Here is a 22,986-nt window from a genome sequence, read left to right on the forward strand (position 1 = left end):
CAGTCGGCTGGAGCACTGTCCCAGACCCCTTGTGTCTGGGGGGCTAGCATTGTCTTTGCGGGGAGTGCTGCAGGCCCACATTCCTCTCTGTGTTCCGTTGAGTAGAAAATTACCATGGCAAGTGGCAGGGTACCAGCTAACACTGATACTCTTTGTGCTTGTGACACCAGCAAAAAGCCCCCAGCTGCAAAGGGCTCACCCCTCTCACTCCTCTCCAGCCAGTGCCCCTCCTGTGGCGTGCCTTGTCCTGCTGTCTCCCACAGAAAGAAGTGGAAGATAGACAGAGAATCCTTTCTCATCATCATTCAAGCGCTTCTTACCATCATTCAGCAGCCATCACATTGCAGGGCTGGGGATCATTCCTGGGACTAATGCCTTCTTCAGTAATGTTGTTGCAGCCGTGTACTGGTGAAAACTTGCTCACAGACAAGGAGCTACTTGCTTTTTGGGAGGTTGGGTGTGCTTGTGGATGTGTGTACAGAACTGCATCCTGCAGTTATGGCTTTCCAGAGAATACTAGTGGGTGGTTCAAAAAGTAAAATAAGGATATTATTATTATACACATATAATTTGATTATTTTAGTCTGAAATAAGCCCCCGATAAATTTATATTTACTTGGCAGTGAAAACATAAAACTTGGTTTGGCAATTACATTTTGGAAAACATTGGAAACTCAAGGGAGAAAATACTACTTGGCCAAGCATGTTGAACTAATGCTGAGAAATGGGGCTCTGTGAATGTGAATTCAACCCAGTTTTTTAAAGCTACTTACTCGGTCTCCTTCCACTGTTGGCCAACTGACAGAAATTCAATATTTTTCTTCTAGTGAATGAAAAGCGTAGTCAGAAACAGTCATTGGGTCAGGTTCATATGCAAAAGCTCCTCTTGTGCTTTTGTTTCCTAATTGCTTTTGGAAGGGTTTTTCGGACTGGGCTGACGCAGTTGTGTGTGTGAATTTCCTGGCAAATAAGAAAGGTGACTGTGTCCAAAAGACATTTAAGAGTGTGAATTCACAGCCTTTCCATGTCTAATCAAGGAGCGTAAACCATTAGCCACATGTTCCCCATTTCCATCACATTTTTTCACACTTAAACAAAAACTTGCCAAAGGAAAGGTGCTACATTTTTTAATGCCCCCAAATAGGAACCACAGGAGTCCATTAAATGCTGTGGTCATTTCCAGCATACAAATCAATTTTCCTTGTGGTGGTGAAGTGGTGAATAATGCCTGGTTTGTTTAAAGGAGCATGACTGATTTTGGATGAAGGATCCTGTCACTTTGGCATTTTTAGTTTTATTTATTGCATGCAAGCGTATAAAACCTGGTACTGATCTCAGTGCCAGGCTTACTAGTGGAAAAGCTGAAAGGACCACATAACGTCTGGTGCAGCAAGAAGTTCTTCTGCAAGGCATTTGCTGGACTCCTGAAAAATTATTTTGATTAACATGGCAGAGAAGGATTTCATCCGTTGGCATCTACTGGCTTTATTTTTTCTTCCATTTTGCCTGTGTCAAGATGAATACATGGAGGTGAGCAGAAGATCTTATAAACCAGTGGCCAAAATATTGCAAAGTCACCACCAGACTGGTCACAAAGGTTCCAGAAGCAGGGAAATATTGAAACAGCGGAATCAACTTATAGAGTGGACTGTTGATAATAGCACATCTACAGACCATAAAGTCCTGAGACCAGAGGTAGATGATGTAGAACTGATTACCTCAGATAGAGTCCAGGTACTCTGAATTAATCTTCTAAAGATACCTTTAAAGCTAATGAGATTTTTTTTTTTTTTTTTTTTTTTTTGGCTAACATTACTAGTGATATATTTATGAAATATTTTTTATTAAAGCTGTGTATTGGTCTGTAACCTGCTGGACTGCTTTATAGGATCTTTTAATGAGCTGGTAGAACCACCAGTGGTTGGGGATACTGGTTTCAACACAGACAGCAGCACTTTGTTCTGTTAAAACTGTGAACTTGTGAAATCATATATGCTGAAATACAGTCTCTTAATTATTCCAAGGTATTAATTATTTAATATACCAAAGTTTTAGATATTTCTAACTCATTTGGATGTGAAGGAAAATTACAGCATTTCTAGAGGTATTTGGAGAGATTCAATTAGCAGAGAATAATTTTACTTTAAAATGATGTATATAAAGTATATTTCTTGTGCTTGAGACAAAAATAATGTAATTCTGAATGTTCAAAAATTTTATTCTAAGGAGTAGCTTGAAAAAACAGATAGTAATGTAATGAGTAGATTTACTAGTATGAATCAACTGAGAGTTTAAGAAGAAAAAAGACTTGCAATGAAATTCTAAATCATCTGCAGTATCTGCATTTTAAACTGAGAATATTTTTATGCCTTTTGTGGCACTTTACATACTACAGTCATTAGTTTATAACACAGGGAAAATGGCATAATGGCATGACTTGATTATACACAAAATATTGCAGTCCAAATTTGAAAGAAAAAAATCTGAAGGGCAGAAGATGAAGCTTTTTCTAGCACTAGGCAAAACAAAATTCCACTCAAATGAAAGGGTTTTTTTTTTAATTGATGTGTTTTATTAACAGCAAGAACATGAGTGGTTTTTCCTACAGCTGATGCAAATATTTGAGTCCTGTATAGTTCACCTTTTACCCTCTGGGGTTTTAAAATTTCTTCAGATCCAAAAATAGGATATTTTGAATAGCCAAAAGCAAGGACATGCAGGTAAGTATTAAATAATAACCTATGTTATGATAAGCAGAGAAAAGGTCTGATTTTAATCCTATGCTGGGCTTGAAGAACTGAAACACATCCAAGTATGGGAAAAGGTTTAATACACCACCGTATTCCCTGTATTAAAACTTCACAGTGCTTTCCATTTTGTATTTCTTGGGCAGGACATAAATGTTCATTTAGTGCACTCAGCAAAACAGATATTTAACTGTAGGCATGTTAAACTGTGTTTGCAGAATATAAGCAGTGTAGAACATAAGGTGTACAGTCCAAAGAGCCAGCCAATGTGTGCAGACCTCTTTACTGCAGGGAGAATTCTGCAGCTGTGTGCTGCAGACCATGCACAAAAGATTCCCCTTTAACACTACACGATTTCAGATAATGCAGGATTTAATGCAAAACCACAACTTTTTAGGGCTCAAACTCTCCCCCACAGAAAGTGTGTTTAGGCTGCATGTGTCTCTTGTCAGAGAGTTTAATTCAACTTGTCTGGAGCTGCCTGCTGGGGAACTGGTTGTGACAATAAAAACAAGCCCAGTGAGTCCAAGTACAGCTGATGGCAGTAATTCACCTGCCAGTCCATCTCCAAGAAGCAATCTTTTCTGGGGAAATAATGCAATTTTTGGCTTAGTGAAATGAAATGGAGCACTAGCAGATGCACGATAGAGATAATCAATCACACAGTGGCTTACGCAATATGTGTTTTCCACTTCCAGACTCCAGGAATTTCTAGGCTGAGGAAGAACAAAGGTGGCACTGACATGTTTTAATTCATGTCAAATCTCTCTTTCCCTTAAGTTATATGGAAACTATTCAATTGCTTTCTTGTTGTTTTAGATGGAATAGCTCTACCCAGCTAAAGACAATTTAGGCTGGGGAATTTCACTCTCTTGCTGAAGTGTTTCAAAGGTCCCATTCCCTCTTGTGGAAAAGAGATTATAGCATTTGTTGTTACTAATTTCTTTGCTGCACTGGGTGCAAGGTCAGTTTTCACACTGCTGTTAAGTCATGTAAAATATAACGTGCATTTCTCAAGAACAAGAACTCTTAGTGACTAAGGAGAGTCATGACAGACCATTTTTCCATTTCAGGTTGTTCTTTGAAAATCTTTAAATATCACTAACCAAGCAGTGTTTTACCCTGAATTTTGGCAACTTTTATTTGTTTGGAGACGGGACATGGAGGGCCTAAGTGCCCACAGAGACAGATATTTTGCACTCAGAACAGAAGCCAAGAATGGTGGAGGTATATTACTTGTCGTCTGCATTGTCTAAGACAATAAAACAGAAATTCATAAAATTAATCAGGAAGTCAAAAAGGACTGAGTCTCCAATTATGACTTGTCCACAGCTTGAAATTAAGGGAATTTCATAGACCATCTGTTGCCTAGATCATTCTCCTATATCCTAAATCATGGGAAATTCAGCAGATAGCCTCAGAAATAGTTCCAGTTTTCTATCCGTGGTAGGATATCAATGTGGCAGATACGTTTCACAAGCCCTAAATAATATTCATGTTTTGGCAGCAAAGCCAAAGATTCACTGACAAAATCTATGCACAAATGGCTGCAAAGAATGCCTTTGGCAAGTAGATTGCAAGTAATCTCTATGTCATATTTGAGTGTAATTTTATTTTAGGAAAATGTTTTTCCTTTAAGTGTACTCTTCATGAAGTTCTCTGCTTTTAAAGATTTGAAGAAAATCCTAAATATTCCTCATCCTTGGCAGCTGACCATGAATAATTTTTCTTCTCCTAGTGAAAGAGTAAAGGTAATAAATTAATTACTTTATGACTTGCATAAACAGTTATTTTCAAATCAGTGGAACTGCTGCATAAAAGGCTGGCAGGACTTGCCTTATTTCACACCTAAGAACCTGATGAGCTTTTTTTTGAGGTAATGCCAAATAGCACTTTGTTATGACCATCGCTTGTATCTATTTTATTTAAAAATAGCTGTTTCTCTAATTAAGTTGTTCAAGAATTCAGTACATTGTCTGAAAAAGCCAAATTCCATCTGCACAGAGAGAGTCTCACATGCAATCCAACAAAGTGGACTGCACAGAGAGAGTCTCACATGCAGTCCACTTTGCTGGATTCATGTCTTCACTCAATTACAATCCACCATGCTAAGTATTTGGATTTTTTTAGGCTGATATGACTTATTTGCTATTGGCAGGTGTGTATTTAGTTCACCTTCAATTTTAACATGAATATGAAGTACTATCTAAAAAAAGCTGGAGATTTTAATCTCAATGCAAAAATCAATGTTATTCTTTTAGAGGGTACAACATGCGTGCACAATTCCAGTCCTCTTGTACTTGGCTCCCTTTTGAGGACTGAAAAGGGGCTGAAAGCAGAGCTACTTCTTCTCTCATACCCGGAATATTATAAAAAGTGCATTGGGTGATTGTCAGTTATATCCTGCCTAACAACTGGAAGAGACAAAACAGCCATAAAAATACAAACAGGTTCTCCAGGAAGAGACAGTTCAAGAGGCAGAACCTATTTTTCTCATTAAGTATAGACCTTGTCCAGAATTAATCTAAAAAGCATAGCCTTGACCAAACCCCATAAATATGAAGCCCTTCTGCCCATTGGCAAGTCTTAACTTTTCCATAACTCTTTGAATATGAAGGATATTTGTTTAGCTGTCAAGTTGGCTTTTATTTCCATGGTAACTCCACCATCACTGGCTCCAGCTGGACAGAGCATGTGTCTGTCTCATTGGAAGAGCTGCAGTATTTTGGTGGTGTCATGAAATGAATTTTCTATATCCATAAGTTCCTAAGCCTCCTGAAATCAATGAATTCTGGGGGTGTGCTTGGTATTGTCCAAAACACAGGCAGAAAGTTTCAGATGAAATCACTGATGAGACTGAGGGCAGGAATACAGCACATCTGTGTGTTCATTTGACAGCTCTCATCCTGCCAGAGGCTCATTTTCTGCCACTAAACAAATAAGTCTGCATTGGGCATGTAACTTGACAATTATAAAGATTAGAGAAAAGAAAGGGTAGGAAGGCAAATAGTAGAATGATTAAAGAAAGGTAATAGTTGGATTGGTGTAACTATCCCTCTCCAGATTTTAAGAACTGCAGGTTTGCATCTCAGGATATTAGGAAAGAATTGTAGGGAAAAGAAACAAAGAGGGAAGAGGGAACAAATGAGGAGGTAGAAAAATAAACACTGAATCTTGGCCTTATCTGATGTACTGGAAGATCGATGATAACTAAGTTATGAAATTCAGTCAGAATTAAATGAGTCTCCATTAGTATAAACACAATAATATGGAAAAGAAAACCACTTAAACAAAACCATTATTAAACTGATTACTATAGTAGCTGAGCTGTACATAATAAACTTATTACTTTATTTATGCTGCTGTATTAATCAGCATATAGGTTTCCATAGTTACACATTCACCACTACAAATGATCAAAAGCCCCTAACACCTTGTGTTATGGTAAGTTCAAATTTTTGTCTTGTGTCTTGGCACTTTTTTAGGGTCTCCCAACTTTAGTAGCCTGTAAATACACAGGTCTGGGATCATGAAGAGGATTTTTTTTTTTTAGTATCTTCTTTGGGTGTTCCAACACAGTTTTATATATGTTTAATTGAGGACAGTTCACTGCTGAAGGTCAAATCAAGTCCCTTGTGTCCTACCACTTGTTGTACATAGTCATGTTTGTCATCACTCAGAGGTCAGTTGAAATGTGGGATCAGGATGTGAATCTAATTGAAATATTCATCTGAATTTTACTAATTGGTATTGATTTATTTTCAAAACCTTCACTATTTAACAGGACAAGTAGGATTTTTTTTTTAATATTTGTTATAGATTTTTGAATGCTTTGAGAGCTATTCCTTTAAATCTTCCAAAAATAACATCCTCAGGGATAACCTAACTATGTGAGAATTTCATGCCAGATAAGAACTGTTTTGAAAACTTACCAAGTATATAAACAGAAATTTATAATGAAGACCCTGTAACCAACATGCATAAGATTGATGTCCTCCATGAATGAGCAACTTAAAGCTTATTTCTGTGCACTTAGACCCCGCAGCCTGGACCGCAGAATCCAGACTGCAGTTCCTGCTGCCGAGGTGACTTTGGAGTTCGACTCTACCAAGGGCCCCCAGGACCTCCTGGGCCCCCTGGGATGCCAGGTAAAGATGAAATTTTATTTTTTTTTTTTATCAGTCTAATTGCAGGCTGTAAATTGCAGTTTATTCTATGAAATATCAGAGAGTGGTCCAAACATCAGTACTTGGGGACAGATTCAGGAACAAGTTTTTCTATAATTTCAGAATAGATATTTTCAGTTATATTCTAAGGTGTTTTCAATTGAAAACCTATTTGTTATTAAAATTCAGCTTTCACAAATTCATACTGTAAGTATGAATTCTTATTACATGATAATACATGTAAGTATGATTCTATTACATCTCTAGGAAAAACTGGTCTCTCTTGAAACATCATGAAGTTCCCAATAAACTTGGAAGAACTTGTTCCCTGGAGCTGATTATTGTGATCACCTTTGTATATCCAGCTGTGTTACTGTGTACTGTATTCAAGGGCTTTTCTTCATCTAGCATAGTGCTAGCCAACATTTTACAGAAACACAATGCTTCTGTTCTCTCACAGAAATTCCTTCACTTTCTTCTTTCATCTTGTCTTTTATAATAAAAAAAAAAAAATCCTCCTTTTTTAACATAAAAAATGTCCACAGAAGAACAGCATACACAAGAAAAGTATATACTTTGATCTGAAAATTGACATGGAAATAGAACAGCCTAAAGAAGGGACAATGTTGCTTGCATGCTAGTATCAGTTTGTTACATCAGTTAGCTTCAGGGATTTGGAAATCACCATTCCTAAAGCAAAGGTACAACATAAATGCGAATGTCACTGAAAGAGAGACTTGTCTCTTCTTCAAAAAGTTACATCTTCTGTTATCACAATAAAAATGCGATTCAGTGATCCATTACTTACTAATAAATTGTTGGATTCTTAGAAGCAGGATACAATTTTATATTAGAACCACTTTTTCAAGGCTGCAATGGACATACTGGGGCATGGCCTAGTCCCAGCTTTGCCCTTCTCTCCTGTCTCAGTCCCACTTTCTGTCACTGCAAGATACCACAAACGTACATCTGGCAGCAGCCTCCTGCACCCTGGGATTTCTGTCTCCTTCATTTGCTGGATTTCATGTTGTTGTGCCTGTAAGGGGAACAGCAGCAGTTGCTTTTCCCCTTGATTGAATTAGATGTTGCTTTCAGACTTCTGTTCTGAACTGGTAGAGCAGTTCTGGCTTCACATAAAGGATCGTTCTTGTTATTTTTAAGAGCTGCAGATTCCTCTATCCAAACAAAAATGTGCATAATTTCTTTTACCATTTGGCTTCCTTGTTTGAAGGGTTTTTTTTTTCTTAATAGGAAAACTCTGAAGGATCACTTCATCATCAGATTTGATCTCAAACAACACCATTCTTCTGGTAAATTTGTAACCAGAGAGAATAATCAAAGAACAAGCAGAGTGGCAAAGAGCCTAATTTCAGTTCAGGTTGAATTAAAACAATGATGACATTAATTAATTCCCTGAGCTGAAAGATCAGGCTTTTGCTGCAAGAGGTATAATAATTGCTCAGTGATTCTAGCCAACTTTAAAATCCTGTCAGCTGCATAGACATTTGCTTAGTAATTTAGTCAGTCAACACCAGGAAGTAAGTAATACTGGAGATGCATGAGTAGGTTTTGCCATGAATCTCTTTACTCATTTACTCATAGTAAGCCATCTCAAAAAAGCTTAATTATAAAAATTTTGTCTCTCTTTAAATCTAGGACTATGCAATCAAACGACCCTTAGTCAGCACCCTGTGAATACACACTGTCCTATTTTTAGCACAGATTTTAACTACTTTTATGCTAAAGCCTTTCATAATTTGTGTGGATGGGTTTTAAAGATAGCAAAATCTTACTCAAAATTATCTTATCCCATCATGATTGATTTCATTTACCAGGAAATTGGTGTTTATACTAAAGAAAAAGCAAAACTGCTTCTGCAGGCTACCTAGTATGTGTCAATAGAAAGTGTCTTTTGCTTTCTTTGAGCCTTCTCTCTGCTGAGATCTTCCTGCACATCTCTCCAACAAAGCAATGACTTGAGACACCACCAGTTTATACAGCAACATGAGAGTTAACTCCCAAAATCTATGTCCTTCTGGAAATATGCTCACCAAAACCTCTACCATCAACCTGATCATACAGCAGTTTCTTATCCATTACATCTCAGCCTGGGGTTTATGGCACTGAAGAGCACCTGTGCTGCAAGCTGGTGGAAGAGGACCCTGTCACACTTATCTGTTAAAATATGATAAATTATTTAAATAAAGCAGAAAGCTTTGTTTCCCTTCAGGAAATCATGGAAACAATGGAAATAATGGAGCAACTGGCCAGGAAGGAGCCAAAGGTGAGAAAGGAGACAAAGGAGATACTGGACCGAGAGGAGAGCGTGGACATCATGGACCCAAAGGCGAGAAGGGTTACCCTGGGATTCCCCCAGAGCTACAGGTACAATATCTTTGGCTCATATTGGCTGCAGCAAATCTCATTATGTTTTTCTTCACTGAAAAAACAGCACCTCATTACTGTAAGATCCTTAAGAAGCAACCCCCCTTGTAAATTAATACTGTAACAGGCATATACAGCCCTTGTCCTTACTGAAAAAAGTCCTCTGCCAGATCTTTCTGGAGAAGAAAAGCTTTAGTCAGAATCCAGCTGAAAAATAGGCAGGAAGAAACATATATGCTTTCCTTTGAGGGCAAAAAGCCAGTATCTGGGTTATTAAAGGAGAATAGCAGGGACTATCATTTTCCTACCAAGCTGTATCACATAAATAACTGCACTTCCCACAGCATATGGAAAGAGTGAAGGAGTCAAGTTTCTCAGGGCTTTATGAGATTCTCAGAAGCACATGTATGCAGCTCCTCAAAATACAGGCTCAAAATTTTTGAGTGCAGCAAGAGACCTCAAGTTTCAAAAAATACCCCTCAGTAGTTATCTGTATATTTATAAGTCTAGATACTTTAAATATGTTTGGGACCATGTAGGTTCTGCCTACGAATGAATAACTCAAACACCAGATGAGCATTTAAATATAGGTTCAAGCCTGAGCTGTTGAGCTGAACTCTTATATTGGCACAGTCTCACGGCTTTTGCATTAAAGCTTCTTCAAATCCCAGGAATCTGGCAGATGGCAGAGTTTGTGTATGTATATATAAATATATATGTATGTATATATATAATATATAATATGTATCTATACACACACACAGATACATATATACATATTCATATATGTGCATATGCACATAATATATGCATGTATAAATATATTTAATATATACTCAGAATATATATAATATATACTCAGCTGAATATCTTATAAACATCCCTTTAATTACATTCAACATATGTCCTTCTACAGTTTTAAAATGAACTACCACTGTTTTTTTTCTTACAAAAAGACAATGGTAGTATTGTAATTAAAACTGAGTGATGAAAGAGGATGAACAACAAAAGCTTATATTGTAATACCTATTTCCAATACTTAAAATTCCATCACTTCTTTTATGAGATGTGTTTAAAAATGTTTGCAGTTTTTCTTATCACCATACTTAAGAATTTTAAAGTCAGTGGCGGTATAGGAAAAAACACTTTTGAATACAACACTTTTAAATACAGGATTATTTTGAAAAACTTTGTGTATCCATGTTGACCTGCAACTTCACAGCGAGACCTAAGGAGAAAAAACATATTTTTCAGCTGTTCTGTTCAGCCCACAAAAAGTAGCTCAGGGTCAAAGAGACTGTGAAATGGAATCGAGACAAAAAGCAATAAATTCCATCAATCTGCCAGTGCAGCTACTTTCCTATAACACATGAAGAACTTTGATGTGATCCTGGCTGAGAAGCAAGATAGCAACAATTTGCCATAATAGAAAATGCATCCATGCAGGGGTAAGGAAAATCAGCCTAAGCTTTCAGCTCACATCTGGAGCTCCTTAAATTTCTGAACAGATGGCTAACGATTTCCGTTGTTGGATCCAGACTTGCATTTGATTGTATGTTTTGGTTTTGTTCTGGTTTGGATCTGAAATCAAAAGGATTTGGGCTGTTGCTTTTTTTATTTTATTTTTTTAAATACCAGCATAGCTGGAATCTCACAAAAAATGTCATTTTTGTGATTGGCAGTAACAGATGCAATTGAACACTTGTCATTTAAGAAGTTGAGATAGAAATAAAATCCAAGTCTCTATGTAACCTTTTGGCAACACAGTGCAGCAATTCTGATGCTACCCCATTTACTCACATAATGTGCGGCAGGGTGGGGATGACAGACTTACAGGAAAGGTCACTCCCTTCCCTAACCAGGCCAGCTGGCAGGGTCATTCCTTGGTATCTTGCTGAGGGTAATTTAAATTGTCTGGTGTGGGGTTTTTTGCACTGCTTCCTATGAAACATTTCTATGGCAAGAAGTGAAACATGAAGTTGAAGTATAAGAAACATGAAATAAGAAATATGAAGTTTCTTATTTTCCCCTCTTGGTCTCCACCACCCTCTGTTTTCAAGACTCAGGGCAACTGACAAGATAGAAAAAGCACTGAATATTGAGTCCCAGCTGCTGCACTTTCAGAGAACCTCTAATAAAAGTGCTTCATGTATCTCTAAGCAAGAAACACTAATCTGCATGGATTTTACTGAGCATTGTTTGTTTTCACCCATGCAGTTAAAAGCAATATCCAGTTTAAACACATTGGGGAATACATAAAACTATATAAAACTGTTTTGTCAGAAACACCATCCATTTCAATACTATATTGCTGTTGCATCATTCTAGCGAGACTTAAAAGTAAATAAAATCAGAAATTAAGGTTCTGAACTGTAAACACTTGACCATACACTTACTTTGCAGTCATGAATAGTCCAATTGAATATGAGAACCCTAGTCTTCTTCCAGTTTCATTCAATGGGAGTTTTGTTAACTGGAGTTTATTGGCCTTGGAGCAAGCCCTGGAAGAACATCTCTGTCAGGAAAATAAACAGACTGCAAATATAGAAAAAAAATCTGTACCTGATTGTTCTACACAAGTGTTTATCATGAATGACTGTCTGTACAAGAACTGGATTTTTGCAGGTCGCGTTTATGGCTTCAATGGCTACTCACTTCAGCAACCAGAACAGTGGGATCATCTTCAGTAGCGTTGAAACCAATGTTGGGAATTTTTTTGATGTCATGACCGGGAGATTTGGTGCTCCAGTGAATGGTGAGTATTTGCAAAACAAAATAATGTAATTATCGGAGCTGTAGGAAGACATCGGAGCTGTGGTCAAAAAGGATGAGGCACTATTTAACTATTTAACTTGTTCTGCATAACTCTTGCTACCTACTTTCCAGAAAAATGAATTGAAAACTGAGCAAGCCAAGAGAGTTCTTGCCAGCTAGTGAGACTAGTTCTGACACAAAGGCAGGAGGAAGAGGCATGGCCAGGGCTGGGGAGGGAGCAGGACTGTCTGCTTTGCTGTGGCTCTTTAGCCCTTCAGCCACTGTGATGACAGAACCACAGTCTTGAAGTTGTAGCAAGCAGCAGCAGCTTCACAGTTGCCTCCTCCAACTCCTGCCTCCTGTCAATCTCTTCATCACCATCCTCCCCCATGCCAATTCACCTGCGAGCTGGAAATGAGGCATTACAGTTATTCATGGGTTATTTCTCAGCTGCATCAATCCCCCCTCTTATGCAGCTGTGATGCAGGAAAAACAACACCTGCCATATGCAGAATTAAAATCAATCAGATTTTGGAACACTGTAAGCAGAAGCAAAATATCTGCTGACAACTGGAAGGCAGTTTTGTCCACAGCTGTTATGTTTTCTAAGCAAGAAGCACAAATCTGCAGCATGATTACTTCTTTCTTTCTATGAAGCAAACAAGTTGTATTTTATAACCTTTTCAGGGGTGTATTTCTTTACTTTCAATATGATGAAACATGAAGATGTGGAGGAAGTGTACGTGTATTTGATGCATAATGGTAATACAGTGTTCAGCTTATACAGGTAAGTAAAGGGCCAGGCTATTTTAATGCAAAAGACATTTATATGGATGTGATAGCTTGCTCACCTTTCAAGAAACATAAAATTGTTCATTTATTGGAGGAAATTCTCTAAAGTAAAATAACCAACAAGAAAACCTATTTTATTTTGTCATCCTCAGCTTGCATATTTGGACCATACACACCACAGATGCTGGACCTAAAATTCAGCCTTGATCACCATTTCCTCAAATTCGGAGGAAAGGAGTTAGCACTACAAGTCAGGGTTGGAGTTCAGTAGTATCTTGCTGTCATTCTGCTAAAATGTATCTTCATCCTCATTTTGCTTGTCAGGGAAAGGAAATAATGTAGTGTTCAGTTACTAGTTACAGTCTTGTTAACGTGAGGGCAGTGAAGTTGGGAAGTGTTTAAGCTGCAGTAGTAAGGATGAGTAAGAAGCAAAGGTCTTCCATTTACCGGCCTTTTTATCATTAGCACACCACTACAGGCTGCTTCATTCCCAGTAGATCTTTTCTGCAAAAGAAAAAGTGCTTAATTTCTATTCCCTCTGAAGCATTGATGTCAGAAAAGGCAAGAGGTAGAAGAAAGGGGACTAACACTCAGGAGGTTAGCCCACATCAAATGTACATGGAGAGAGTATGGAGAGAGCTGCCTGTGTCTGCTCACTGCCTGTGCTGGGAGCACAGGGGCTCAGCTCTTAAAATTAGTTGGAATGAATTCAAGGGGAAAAAAGCATCACAGGAAATCTGTAGTGCTGTAATCAATGAGCAGCATTTCATTTTAAACAAGAAATTTGTTCCTGTGTCCTGGAAAAAAATAAGTTACAATTCCAGAACTTCAGAAAGGAATGAAATAATGCATTTAGGTAAGGTGCAAAATTTGTCTATGAGATCAAATATAGAAAGTGGCCAAAATATTCTTATAAAGCTGAATAAATGTTGGCAAGTCTTTAAGAAAGTTTTACTCAGGATAACAACATACTTCTTGGATTTTTTTTGTAAAGTTGTTTGTTTGGTCATTGTTGAGAAACAAAAAGCTGACTTGTTAAAATATTCATCCTTAGCTATGAATCTAAAGGGAAAGCAGATACTTCAGGAAACAGTGCTGTCCTAAAACTTGCCAAAGGAGATGAAGTTTGGCTGCGAATGGGAAATGGAGCCCTCCATGGGGATCATCAACGCTTCTCCACCTTTGCTGGGTTTCTTCTTTTTGAAACCAAGTAAAAAAAAAAAAAAAAGGAAACAAACCAATAGATGTTTATGTGGAAAACCATCTTTTTTGGAACTGGTATATTTCACTGGACTGTGAAATAACTTTACAACATTGGAGAATCAAGAAGCCTTGTTTTGATGCAATGTGCTGCTACCTGCGTATCAGAGATGAGCTGAATACATTGGGTAGCTGACACAGATTCACAGAGTATGTATTGTCATCTGGGTTGAACCTATCTAATCATTAAATGTTGCTATTGCTCTCTTCCCCAAAAGTGAATGAAAAACAAAGGAAAATGAGTTTAAAGAATTTAAAGAGTGGTTTACATAAAGTCAATTTCATCTCTAAATATATTTTAGTTAAATATATGTCAGGGATTGAACAACTGATTCAAAAATTTTGGATCATTTATTCAATTCTTCTTACATGTTCATTTAAATTTGCATCATGGAAACCGGCCTGAATGTACTATAAGCAGGCTCAGGTGAGACCAGATCTAAGGGAAGAAGTTTGTACTGGATTGGAATGAGCTCAAATCAAAGAAAAAAATGTGAAAATATAGATGTCAAGGATTCAGGTTTATTGCATTCCCATCTCAAACCTCTGAAGATGTATCTGATGTCATTTTTCACAGATTTTTAGCACATATTTATGCTTAGTCTCTCCCTCTTAGAAGAAGTATGTCAGTAGTTCTTGCCTTAGTAGCAGCTTGAAGCTAAGGTAATTTAGTTTGCAGTGTAAAGGGGATCAGGCAGGGGAACTGTAATGTTTCTCCTAGCCTTAGAATTTTTAAAACCTGATGTAAGCCAATGCAGGGTGTCAAAGCAAAGGTATATATGCTAGAGAAATCAGGATATTCCAAAAGCACAGAGATAAACAAACTTTGTGGTGTTTGGAGCTCCTCCAAAAGGACGTACCTTATAATATTGCATATTTACTTAACAGTGAAGTTTTTGAAACAATTTTCCTAGCAGCCTTCCAAGTATTAGTATTTCAGGAAAAGTCATTGCAAAGCAGCAGCTAAGCCAGTTCAGTATTTAAACTGGTAAAAGCAAATGCTAGCTGGCTTAGTAGTTCTGGTCCCAATACATTGGGCCACTCTTCAGCATTCATGTCACTGGCTTTTTAAAATTTTTGGATACCTGAAATTCTGCCTTGCTATTTTCATTTGAATAAGCACCAAAATCAATAGTGAAGTTTGAATGTATCTTGTTCTGGCTCTCTACACAAAAGGTAATGAAATATAAATTCCTTTTTACAGACATTACATTTTAATCTGATATTACTTGCCATTAAGGTATAACAAGAAGGTGGGATTAGGAAAATATTTACTTGAAATTCTTTTATACTGGATACAGGTATCAGTAGCACAACAATAGAGCAAATGGGTTGAAATCTGCCCTATGAATCTGTGTGTCCTTGTCCACGTTCCTAGCGTATCTAACCACATCTTATGAAGAAAAATGCATGTTGATACTTGATGATTATGACTTGTGATTTTTTAGTTTTATGCATCAACCACTGAAAATATTAGCTTTAATGAACTGTTGTCATATGTGTTTTAGTAATTTCTTTATCAGCTTGGGTCAGGTCTGTGCCACATAGGTTTTCAAACCCTGAGACCATGTTATTTTGTTAAGCTTACTTTGTAAAACATACATTTATCCAATAAAGATTAATGGTTACAAAGCTATACTGGTTTGCTGATATCTGTATTTACCAAAGACATTACCATTTGGAGAAAATAGAGAGATGTTCTTTTTAATATGCTTTTCCTAAGCATTTTTGCTTCATTTTGCTACTGAATGGAAGAAAGCCAGCATTAAGGATTAAAATATATTTATTTTACACATGTGTGTAAATATATACACACATATATATATATAAAACTTAAATCTGTAGGGTTTCCTTTGGGGACTTACTCTTCCTTTGTGACATGACCATTTAAAGCCATTTTGGTCAGGAGAAAGCACTTAGAAACCATATGACATACACTAATTTTAAACTCCTTTTTATCTTATTATCTACTGTAATAGCCATAATATAAAAGAAAGTAATGTTTTGCCTAAGCCATTTTTTATTGTTGTCATTAGTTTTGTGCAACTTGGCCTGCTAAGAGGGGAAGGTGACTAAGAATTACCACAGAAGCTTTTTTGACAAAGAGCAGTTCCAGTTTTAAAGCTAAACAGTTTTTTACATCAAGGTTAAAATTCCTAGGTTTTGACTGAAATCTCAGCAGTCTTTTCTCTGCAATTTACTGCATGCAATCCCCGCTGATTAAGTGTCATAATACTTTACAAATAAATAGCTTACATATTAATCTCCTTCAAAAGAAGAAGGAAGATCCTTCAAAATACAGCAACTGATGTATATATATGAGTGTATATATACGTGTATATATATATATATATGAGTGAGTGTCTGTGTGTGTGTGTATGTGTGTGTGTGTGTGTGTGTTCTCCTTCTTTAAAATTAACAAGCTTTATATTCAGTAAGTCATGTGGAATATATGATCTTTTTTCTCAGAAATATTCATGAAGATTAGTCATCTTTCCATTGCTGCTGATAATTGAAAGACTCTTGCTCAGCAAATGCTCAAGACAAAATGTCTTTTACCAGAGACTTTTATCCCCTGTTATAAAATACATGGTATCTTGTAATTTGTGTGACAACTGAAAAACCTTCTGGAAACTGCAAAGCTGTAATTTGGAGTATACTTATGGCTTCTTGTCTTTGCTAAAAAGAATCTGTATCTCTCCCCTGTCCCTGAGCTCCCAGATTTAACCAAAACTTGGCAAGACCCACAAGTCTCTGCCTGCCATGAGAGCTGTGGTTTGGTAGGTGATATTTGACCTCTGTGGTAGGTGCTGGCATCCTGGCAGCAGAAAATGCTTCTCAACACAGAGCCAAATTAAGCTCTGCTCTGTGTGAAACACCCCCAAATCCTGATCCTCCCTTCCCCCAGAGTTCCAGGGACTTCCGTCCTTGCCTGTGATATCCTTGCAAGGCAGCAACTCTTGTCTCCAGCTCTATCATGAGCATTAATTGCTGTATTTTGCAAAATAGGGCTGTGTTCCACTCAAGAGGTGCTGGGTGCACCACCTTGGCAGGGGTAAAACAAAACTTCTGTGCAAAACAGCATGAACTAGAACAAAACCAAATGGGGGAAAAATGTTACAGGTCTGAGTCTGAGTTTCACAAGTGTATTTAAAGAAAGGAGAAAGAAGTTTAATTGGAAGTATGTGAGAAAAGAAAGAAGTTTATGGTTTTACTTTCAGAAGTTAGTCTGAAGACTGACTGAAAAAGCAGTTTAGACTGACAATAGTTTGCAGTCTCAGACTCACTGAAAAGCCTGCAAACCAAAGGGAAATCTTTGAATAAAGTAGTATTTTTTCTAAAAAGAGAATATGGAACAAACTTTACACTCAGATCTTTCATCTTCCCCTCTGTTTCATTGAGCTTCCTATGTTACAACCTGCTGTTTTCTGAAGCGGTTTTTAATAAAAGTGCCTTTGAATTAAAACTTTTTTCTCCTTCTTAGTTCAGTTTATTAAAATGATTCTTTTGTGCTCAGAACAACAAAAAAAATCACACAAGGACAAAACATGCAGGGGGTCATTGAGTGGTGCTGAAAAGACCTACAGTTCTTCATTTTTGTGAATCAGTAGCAAAGTTCCTCTATTTTGCAATTAGTTCTGCTTCAACAACCAAAGAAAATACAACCTGGGTGATCAGTTCAGATTTAAAAATCTGAGGCAACAAAAGGCTGCCATGCTCAGATACCAGTGAAGAAAACTCTAGAAACTATCCTCATAAATTAAAAGAACTTGATAGAAGGTGCACTTCCTAGTAGGACCAGGTTCACTCTTACACCAAAGGGCGAGCAGTCCTTTAGTTCTTGGGCCAAAACCACACAGTTTTAGAAGGAATTAGAGCACCTGCAGACCCCCATTAATTTCCAGTCATCTGCCAGTGGACTGATAAACTCAGTGCACAGATGTTGACATGAAGACTTAAGGATGACAGTGGGAGAGGCTCACTTTTGTGCATTTGCATGTGGAACAGAGCAAGCTACCCTCCATGAACATATTCACAGAATAATAAAACTCATGTGGGGCAAGGTTTTATTAAACAAAGAGACTCCTTGTATCAACTGGTGAAAAATTGCACAGACGGAGGGCTATTTTCCTGCTTTTCTGGAAACACTCCATCAGACATTAAAAAAAAAAATCCACAAAACTCAGTTTTTTAAAAGAATCCCATTGCTACAACACCAAGAGTGGAAACACCCATGTTCAAATTATCTTTGACATTTCAGCTTCTGTATCTTGTGAATGTCTCTCATGGTATAATCCTCCCATCATCTAGTCACATGCTACTTCTTTGGCCTTGTCCAGCAGGAAGTGTAAGATGATTGCTGAATAAGGACTTGCCCATATACTGGAATGTGATAGGAAGAAACAAATATATAGAACATCTTCATTCAGTAACTCCATCCAAATGTACAGTTAACAAAGTGACTTTATTGTAGAAAATAGTGTATGCTAATATGTAAGAATGATTGGCAGAATTAAATTAGCTGCAGCTACCTTCATTTTAGAATAGTTTCTAAGAGGTTGGTTTTTTTGTTTTTTTTTAATCCTGGAAGTTTTTTGACAGAAAAACTCTCCAGGCTCTTACAGTATAGTAAAGATGATAAAAGTCAAGGAAGTTTGCAAAGACTGGAATTTCAGGCCAGGAAATTGGAATTCAGAGATTGCGCCATTCAGCCATGTGCAAGTCCTGGTCTGCAGCTGGAAGTGCTGGATGGAATTTAATTTGTCTCATGTTCATTTTTTTAGCTAGAAAATAGTAGAAGCATGGTTGTTTTAAGGAAAATTTTTCAAATACTGCATCACTTCAGAGCAACATTTTCTTTCCTCTAAGACTACCTGCTCTTCAGAATGCTTGTTCAGTCAAATCATTAAAGACTCACAAAATAAATAACGTATATTAGGTATGCCATAAGACACACAGTAAATGGCTTATGGGCAAGACGATGGAAATAGTTAATAAAAATAAACGTTTCTCAATCTGTCACCCTTGAAATGCAGGAGAAATTGTCTCTGGTGAATTTGGCAGACAGTGTTATCTGGCAGGAATGGCTCACTGAAGGTAAGTTAAGGGAAGGGTAGCTAAACAGTAGTTCATGTGGCATTCAGCATAGACCTCAAGCTCAGTATTCAGGCAAATAAACTCCAGCCTAGAGTTTCCAGCCTCTACAGTAGTGGTTAATAATAAGCTCACAGGAAAGTTTTTATTTTCTCCTGATTATCAAAAATAAAGATTAGCTATATAAAGCCATTCTTTTAATCTAAATCATGAAAGCACTGTAATACCATATGCTGTGTTTCAAAGGAAAGAAAAATATTTTGCTTCAGGTACAAGGGTTGAGGTCCAAAGTACAGAACCCACCGTCACAGGCATCAGTAATTTGTAATCCTGGTAACCTGAAATTCCTACTTTTCAGAGTATCAGGGGGCAAATTTCTGACAAAATGAAAGTTAAAGGCAATGCCTGTTCAGTACAGCTGGGACAGATCACAACCTCAATGACTGGACTAAAAAAACTTGCAAACTGTAGTTTTTCAAGAATATGTCTATTTTAGTGAACAGGACAGCTTATACAATTACCTTCTGTGGATGAGACAGAGCTTTTATTTCTAAATCTATAATTCATGATCTTAGACAGACAGACAGATTTTCAAGTAGCATGAATTCACAGCTGCTTTAGAAGGCTATAATGATCTCTGAATAGATTTTTTTTGCTGGTGGGTGGTGGGATGTGCACTTGGGAGAGCAGCAGCGCACAAATCCACATTCACACAGAAACACAGAAAAGTAAAGTCATGCTCCAAACTGATGAATCTTTTGAAATGGCAGAGATTAAGGTGCTGCATTTGGCAAGAACATTGTGCAAGGGACAGTGTGTCTGTCACAACAGCACAAGATACAAGGTTAGAAATGTGGAGTATCACCCACACCATCTTTGTGGATATCAAGAAGTGTTATAAATGGAGCACAGCTTCTATTCAGGCAAGGCACAAATGCAAGCTTTGGGATAAAGCAACTGTGTTTGAAAGCTTTGACAAGCTTGGGACACAGAACTACCATCAAATTCCATGAGAATCTTTAAAGTTCTCAATTTCAGTTTACTGCAGGTATCTTTCAATTTACTAGAGAAATTTCACCTGCTACTTACATTTTCAGGCAACTATAGTTACCAAGATTTGAAATATTATAACAAATGTAATTTTTGCTTTTTCATTTAACAAAATCAATACAAACTGTACAGATACCAGTATCTTTTTAGCCACGCATTAAGATGGACTAAACTGTAAACAATATACATGTGAAAGAGGAGAATCCAGACTTTGTGTACAGCTGTAACTTCACATTGCTTACTTAGTATTTTTCCAAAGGACTGAAATGTATGGGTAATTGTAATCAACAAATCTGAGACCAAATATAAAAGCCTGGCATGCAGCGTGTATTGCAAAAGTGCCTGCACCTCTGGAAGACATACTGATATAACTCACAGTAAAGATAATTTCAGTCTTTTAATACTGACGGTGAAATATGCATTTCACAGGATGACACAGATAGCAACTCACTGATGTAATACAATAAAGCACACACAAGCACTCTGACACAGTGTGGATTCAATCCTAAAACAACTCCTTTCGTATACCCATTACCTCTGCAATGATGAATTCATATGCCCTTCTGTTTCCTGCTGCTTATTGATGAGAAATATTAAATAGCATCACATAGATGAACATCACACTGTTTTTCCTGCAAGCCCATGGTAGAGAAGGTCTCCTTGTTTATAACATGTATTTTCTGCTGGCCAGCTTGCTGCTTCAGGAGAGTTTGCTGGACTCAAATCATTAGCCTTCATCTCATGGTTAATTAGAATATCTGTTTCTCTCTCATGCCTGTTTATTTTTTGGTTTGGTAAAATCCAATTTTTCAAATTAGAATTAATGCTCATAAAATGCTACCCTCACCTCTCTGAAACAACTTAATAGGGTTCTGACTTAAATGTTTCTGCCACAGATTACCCACTGTAATTCTGGATGACAACTAAACAGCAGGCGCAAAGGACTGCTCAGTTAAACCATAGCAAAATCCAGACTTTATCCACTGTGTGATTATGGTGTTGTTTAGATGGGGTAAACTACAGAGCATCAGGTGAAATCAAAGGTGACACAACAGAAATTGCCCATTTGCATTCAACACAAACTCCAAGACCTGAAAGTGTGAGGGAACAAATGAAACTGAAAATTAGTCAGAGAAACACAGTGTCGCAGTAACATCATAATGTCCATGAAAACAGACTCTTATGTGGAATAGTGTCTCTAAGGGAGATGGATAACAAACAAAACTAGCCAGCTTCAGTTGAATGAAAATGCAAATAGTTTTCTCCTGGCCATTTCTTGTGCATGGCACCATAGTAGTGAACATAATCAGTGCCTGCATTACAGGACCTGGTGTCTGCACAGAAAATGGAGGGTATTCTGGTGACAGACCTGTTATTGTAGAAAGAGAAAAAATTCTGCATTCATATTAGCAGCCTTTACACATTTTCATAGTCTAACCAATTTAAAGAAATGTATAAAATGAGCATGGGATTGATATTGAGGACTTCTTTGCTCTGTCTGCTTCCCGGTAACCTGAAATACTGGGGACAGGGCATAAGTTTGAAAAGCTGTGTCAATACAATGCCAAAGATGGCACTATCCTTTCTGGATTTACATCTGTTCCTGTAAGCAGCTGATGCCACAAGAACAACAGGGCCAGGCAGCCCTCTGTAAAGAAACATCTGGTGAAAGGAAATTCCAAGTTTTAATCACGTGTCCTTCTAATATCCCATCGTGTGACCTAGGGGTCTTGGGTGTGTGGGTTTTGGCCCATCCAGGTGCCCCGGGCATGGCTGAAGCCCCAGGCCAAGAACTACTGACCCTTTTCCTAACAACAGGGACAGGAACCTGTGGCCCGGCAAGGAGATCGGCTGGAGACTGTTATAGGTAAAAATTGACTCAGCCGAATTAAAAGAAAAAAAACAATAATTTTTATTGTTTGGATCGAATTCTATCTAAGCCAGCCACAAAGAAAAGGACAGAGCCGAGCCCGGAATCGGCGTTGGGTGAGACACAGGTCTGACCACTCTGGCAGAGGGTCTCTCCTATGCTTCACGCCACCAGTCCTGGGCGAGCAGTTTTTATACAGTTTATTTTGCTCGAGGCCGGGATTTCGGTGATCAGCCTTTTCTTTCTATTCAAAGTCCCACATATTCATAAAGTCTCTTTTCTCTGCGCCGGGTTGAACAATCCGAGGTCCGGGAAAAAATGTACATCGATGATGGAGTTACGGGAACCCGGCATTGAGATGTATCTTTCCGTGGTTCCAGTGATCCTAATCTCGGGTAGTTGTCGGGACGATCATCGCCTGGGAGTTCCTAGATCATCTCGAGAAACAACCCATCTCCGGAGCAAGCTACATGTATTAACTTGTAAATGAAGCCTTATCGGCAATAGTTTCGACATACATGAGACAGCCTTCCCCCTCCTTCTGCCCTGGCTCGCTTGCTTTGAGTCTATATTTTTGTCATATAAAAACTCCTATCTATATATATTACTCTATAGGCATGAATATGCCTATTAAACATAACCAGACGATGACACCCAACCTGGACTTGATGATGTTGGAGGTGTCTTCCATCCTGAATAGTTCTGTGATTCTATGACTTTCCTGCCCTTAGGCTGTAGGGGTGTTAAAAGCCCATGGCCCGGTCCCTACACGGAGGCAGATCACTCTTTGTTGTTTGGTTATTGCATCACGATTAAATTATTTTAAGGATTTGGTCGTCTGAGCCTCTGCTATGGGAGAGCTAGTGTG

The 22,986-nt window shown here is 37.8% G+C and overlaps 1 protein-coding gene across 2 annotated transcripts; it reads left to right on the plus strand.

The window, feature by feature from the left end:
- The first annotated feature begins 1,357 nt into the window (after positions 1-1,357).
- On the plus strand, positions 1,358-15,742 carry C1QTNF3 (C1q and TNF related 3). 2 transcript variants are annotated; one of them, XM_054003228.1, is made up of 6 exons: positions 1,358-1,734; positions 6,784-6,895; positions 9,144-9,298; positions 11,924-12,053; positions 12,740-12,839; positions 13,899-15,742. In XM_054003228.1, exons 1-6 carry the CDS (start codon positions 1,447-1,449, stop codon positions 14,056-14,058), a joined length of 945 nt encoding a protein of 314 aa, XP_053859203.1. In that variant the 5' UTR covers positions 1,358-1,446; the 3' UTR covers positions 14,059-15,742. The 2 variants fall into 2 exon arrangements, with proteins under 2 accessions (XP_053859203.1, XP_053859204.1); XM_054003229.1 differs by having other exon boundaries at positions 1,358-1,530.
- Positions 15,743-22,986: the final 7,244 nt, after the last annotated feature.

Source organism: Vidua macroura, chromosome Z, assembly GCF_024509145.1.
Source record: "Vidua macroura isolate BioBank_ID:100142 chromosome Z, ASM2450914v1, whole genome shotgun sequence".
In the NCBI taxonomy this organism is placed as follows: Eukaryota; Metazoa; Chordata; class Aves; order Passeriformes; family Viduidae; genus Vidua; species Vidua macroura.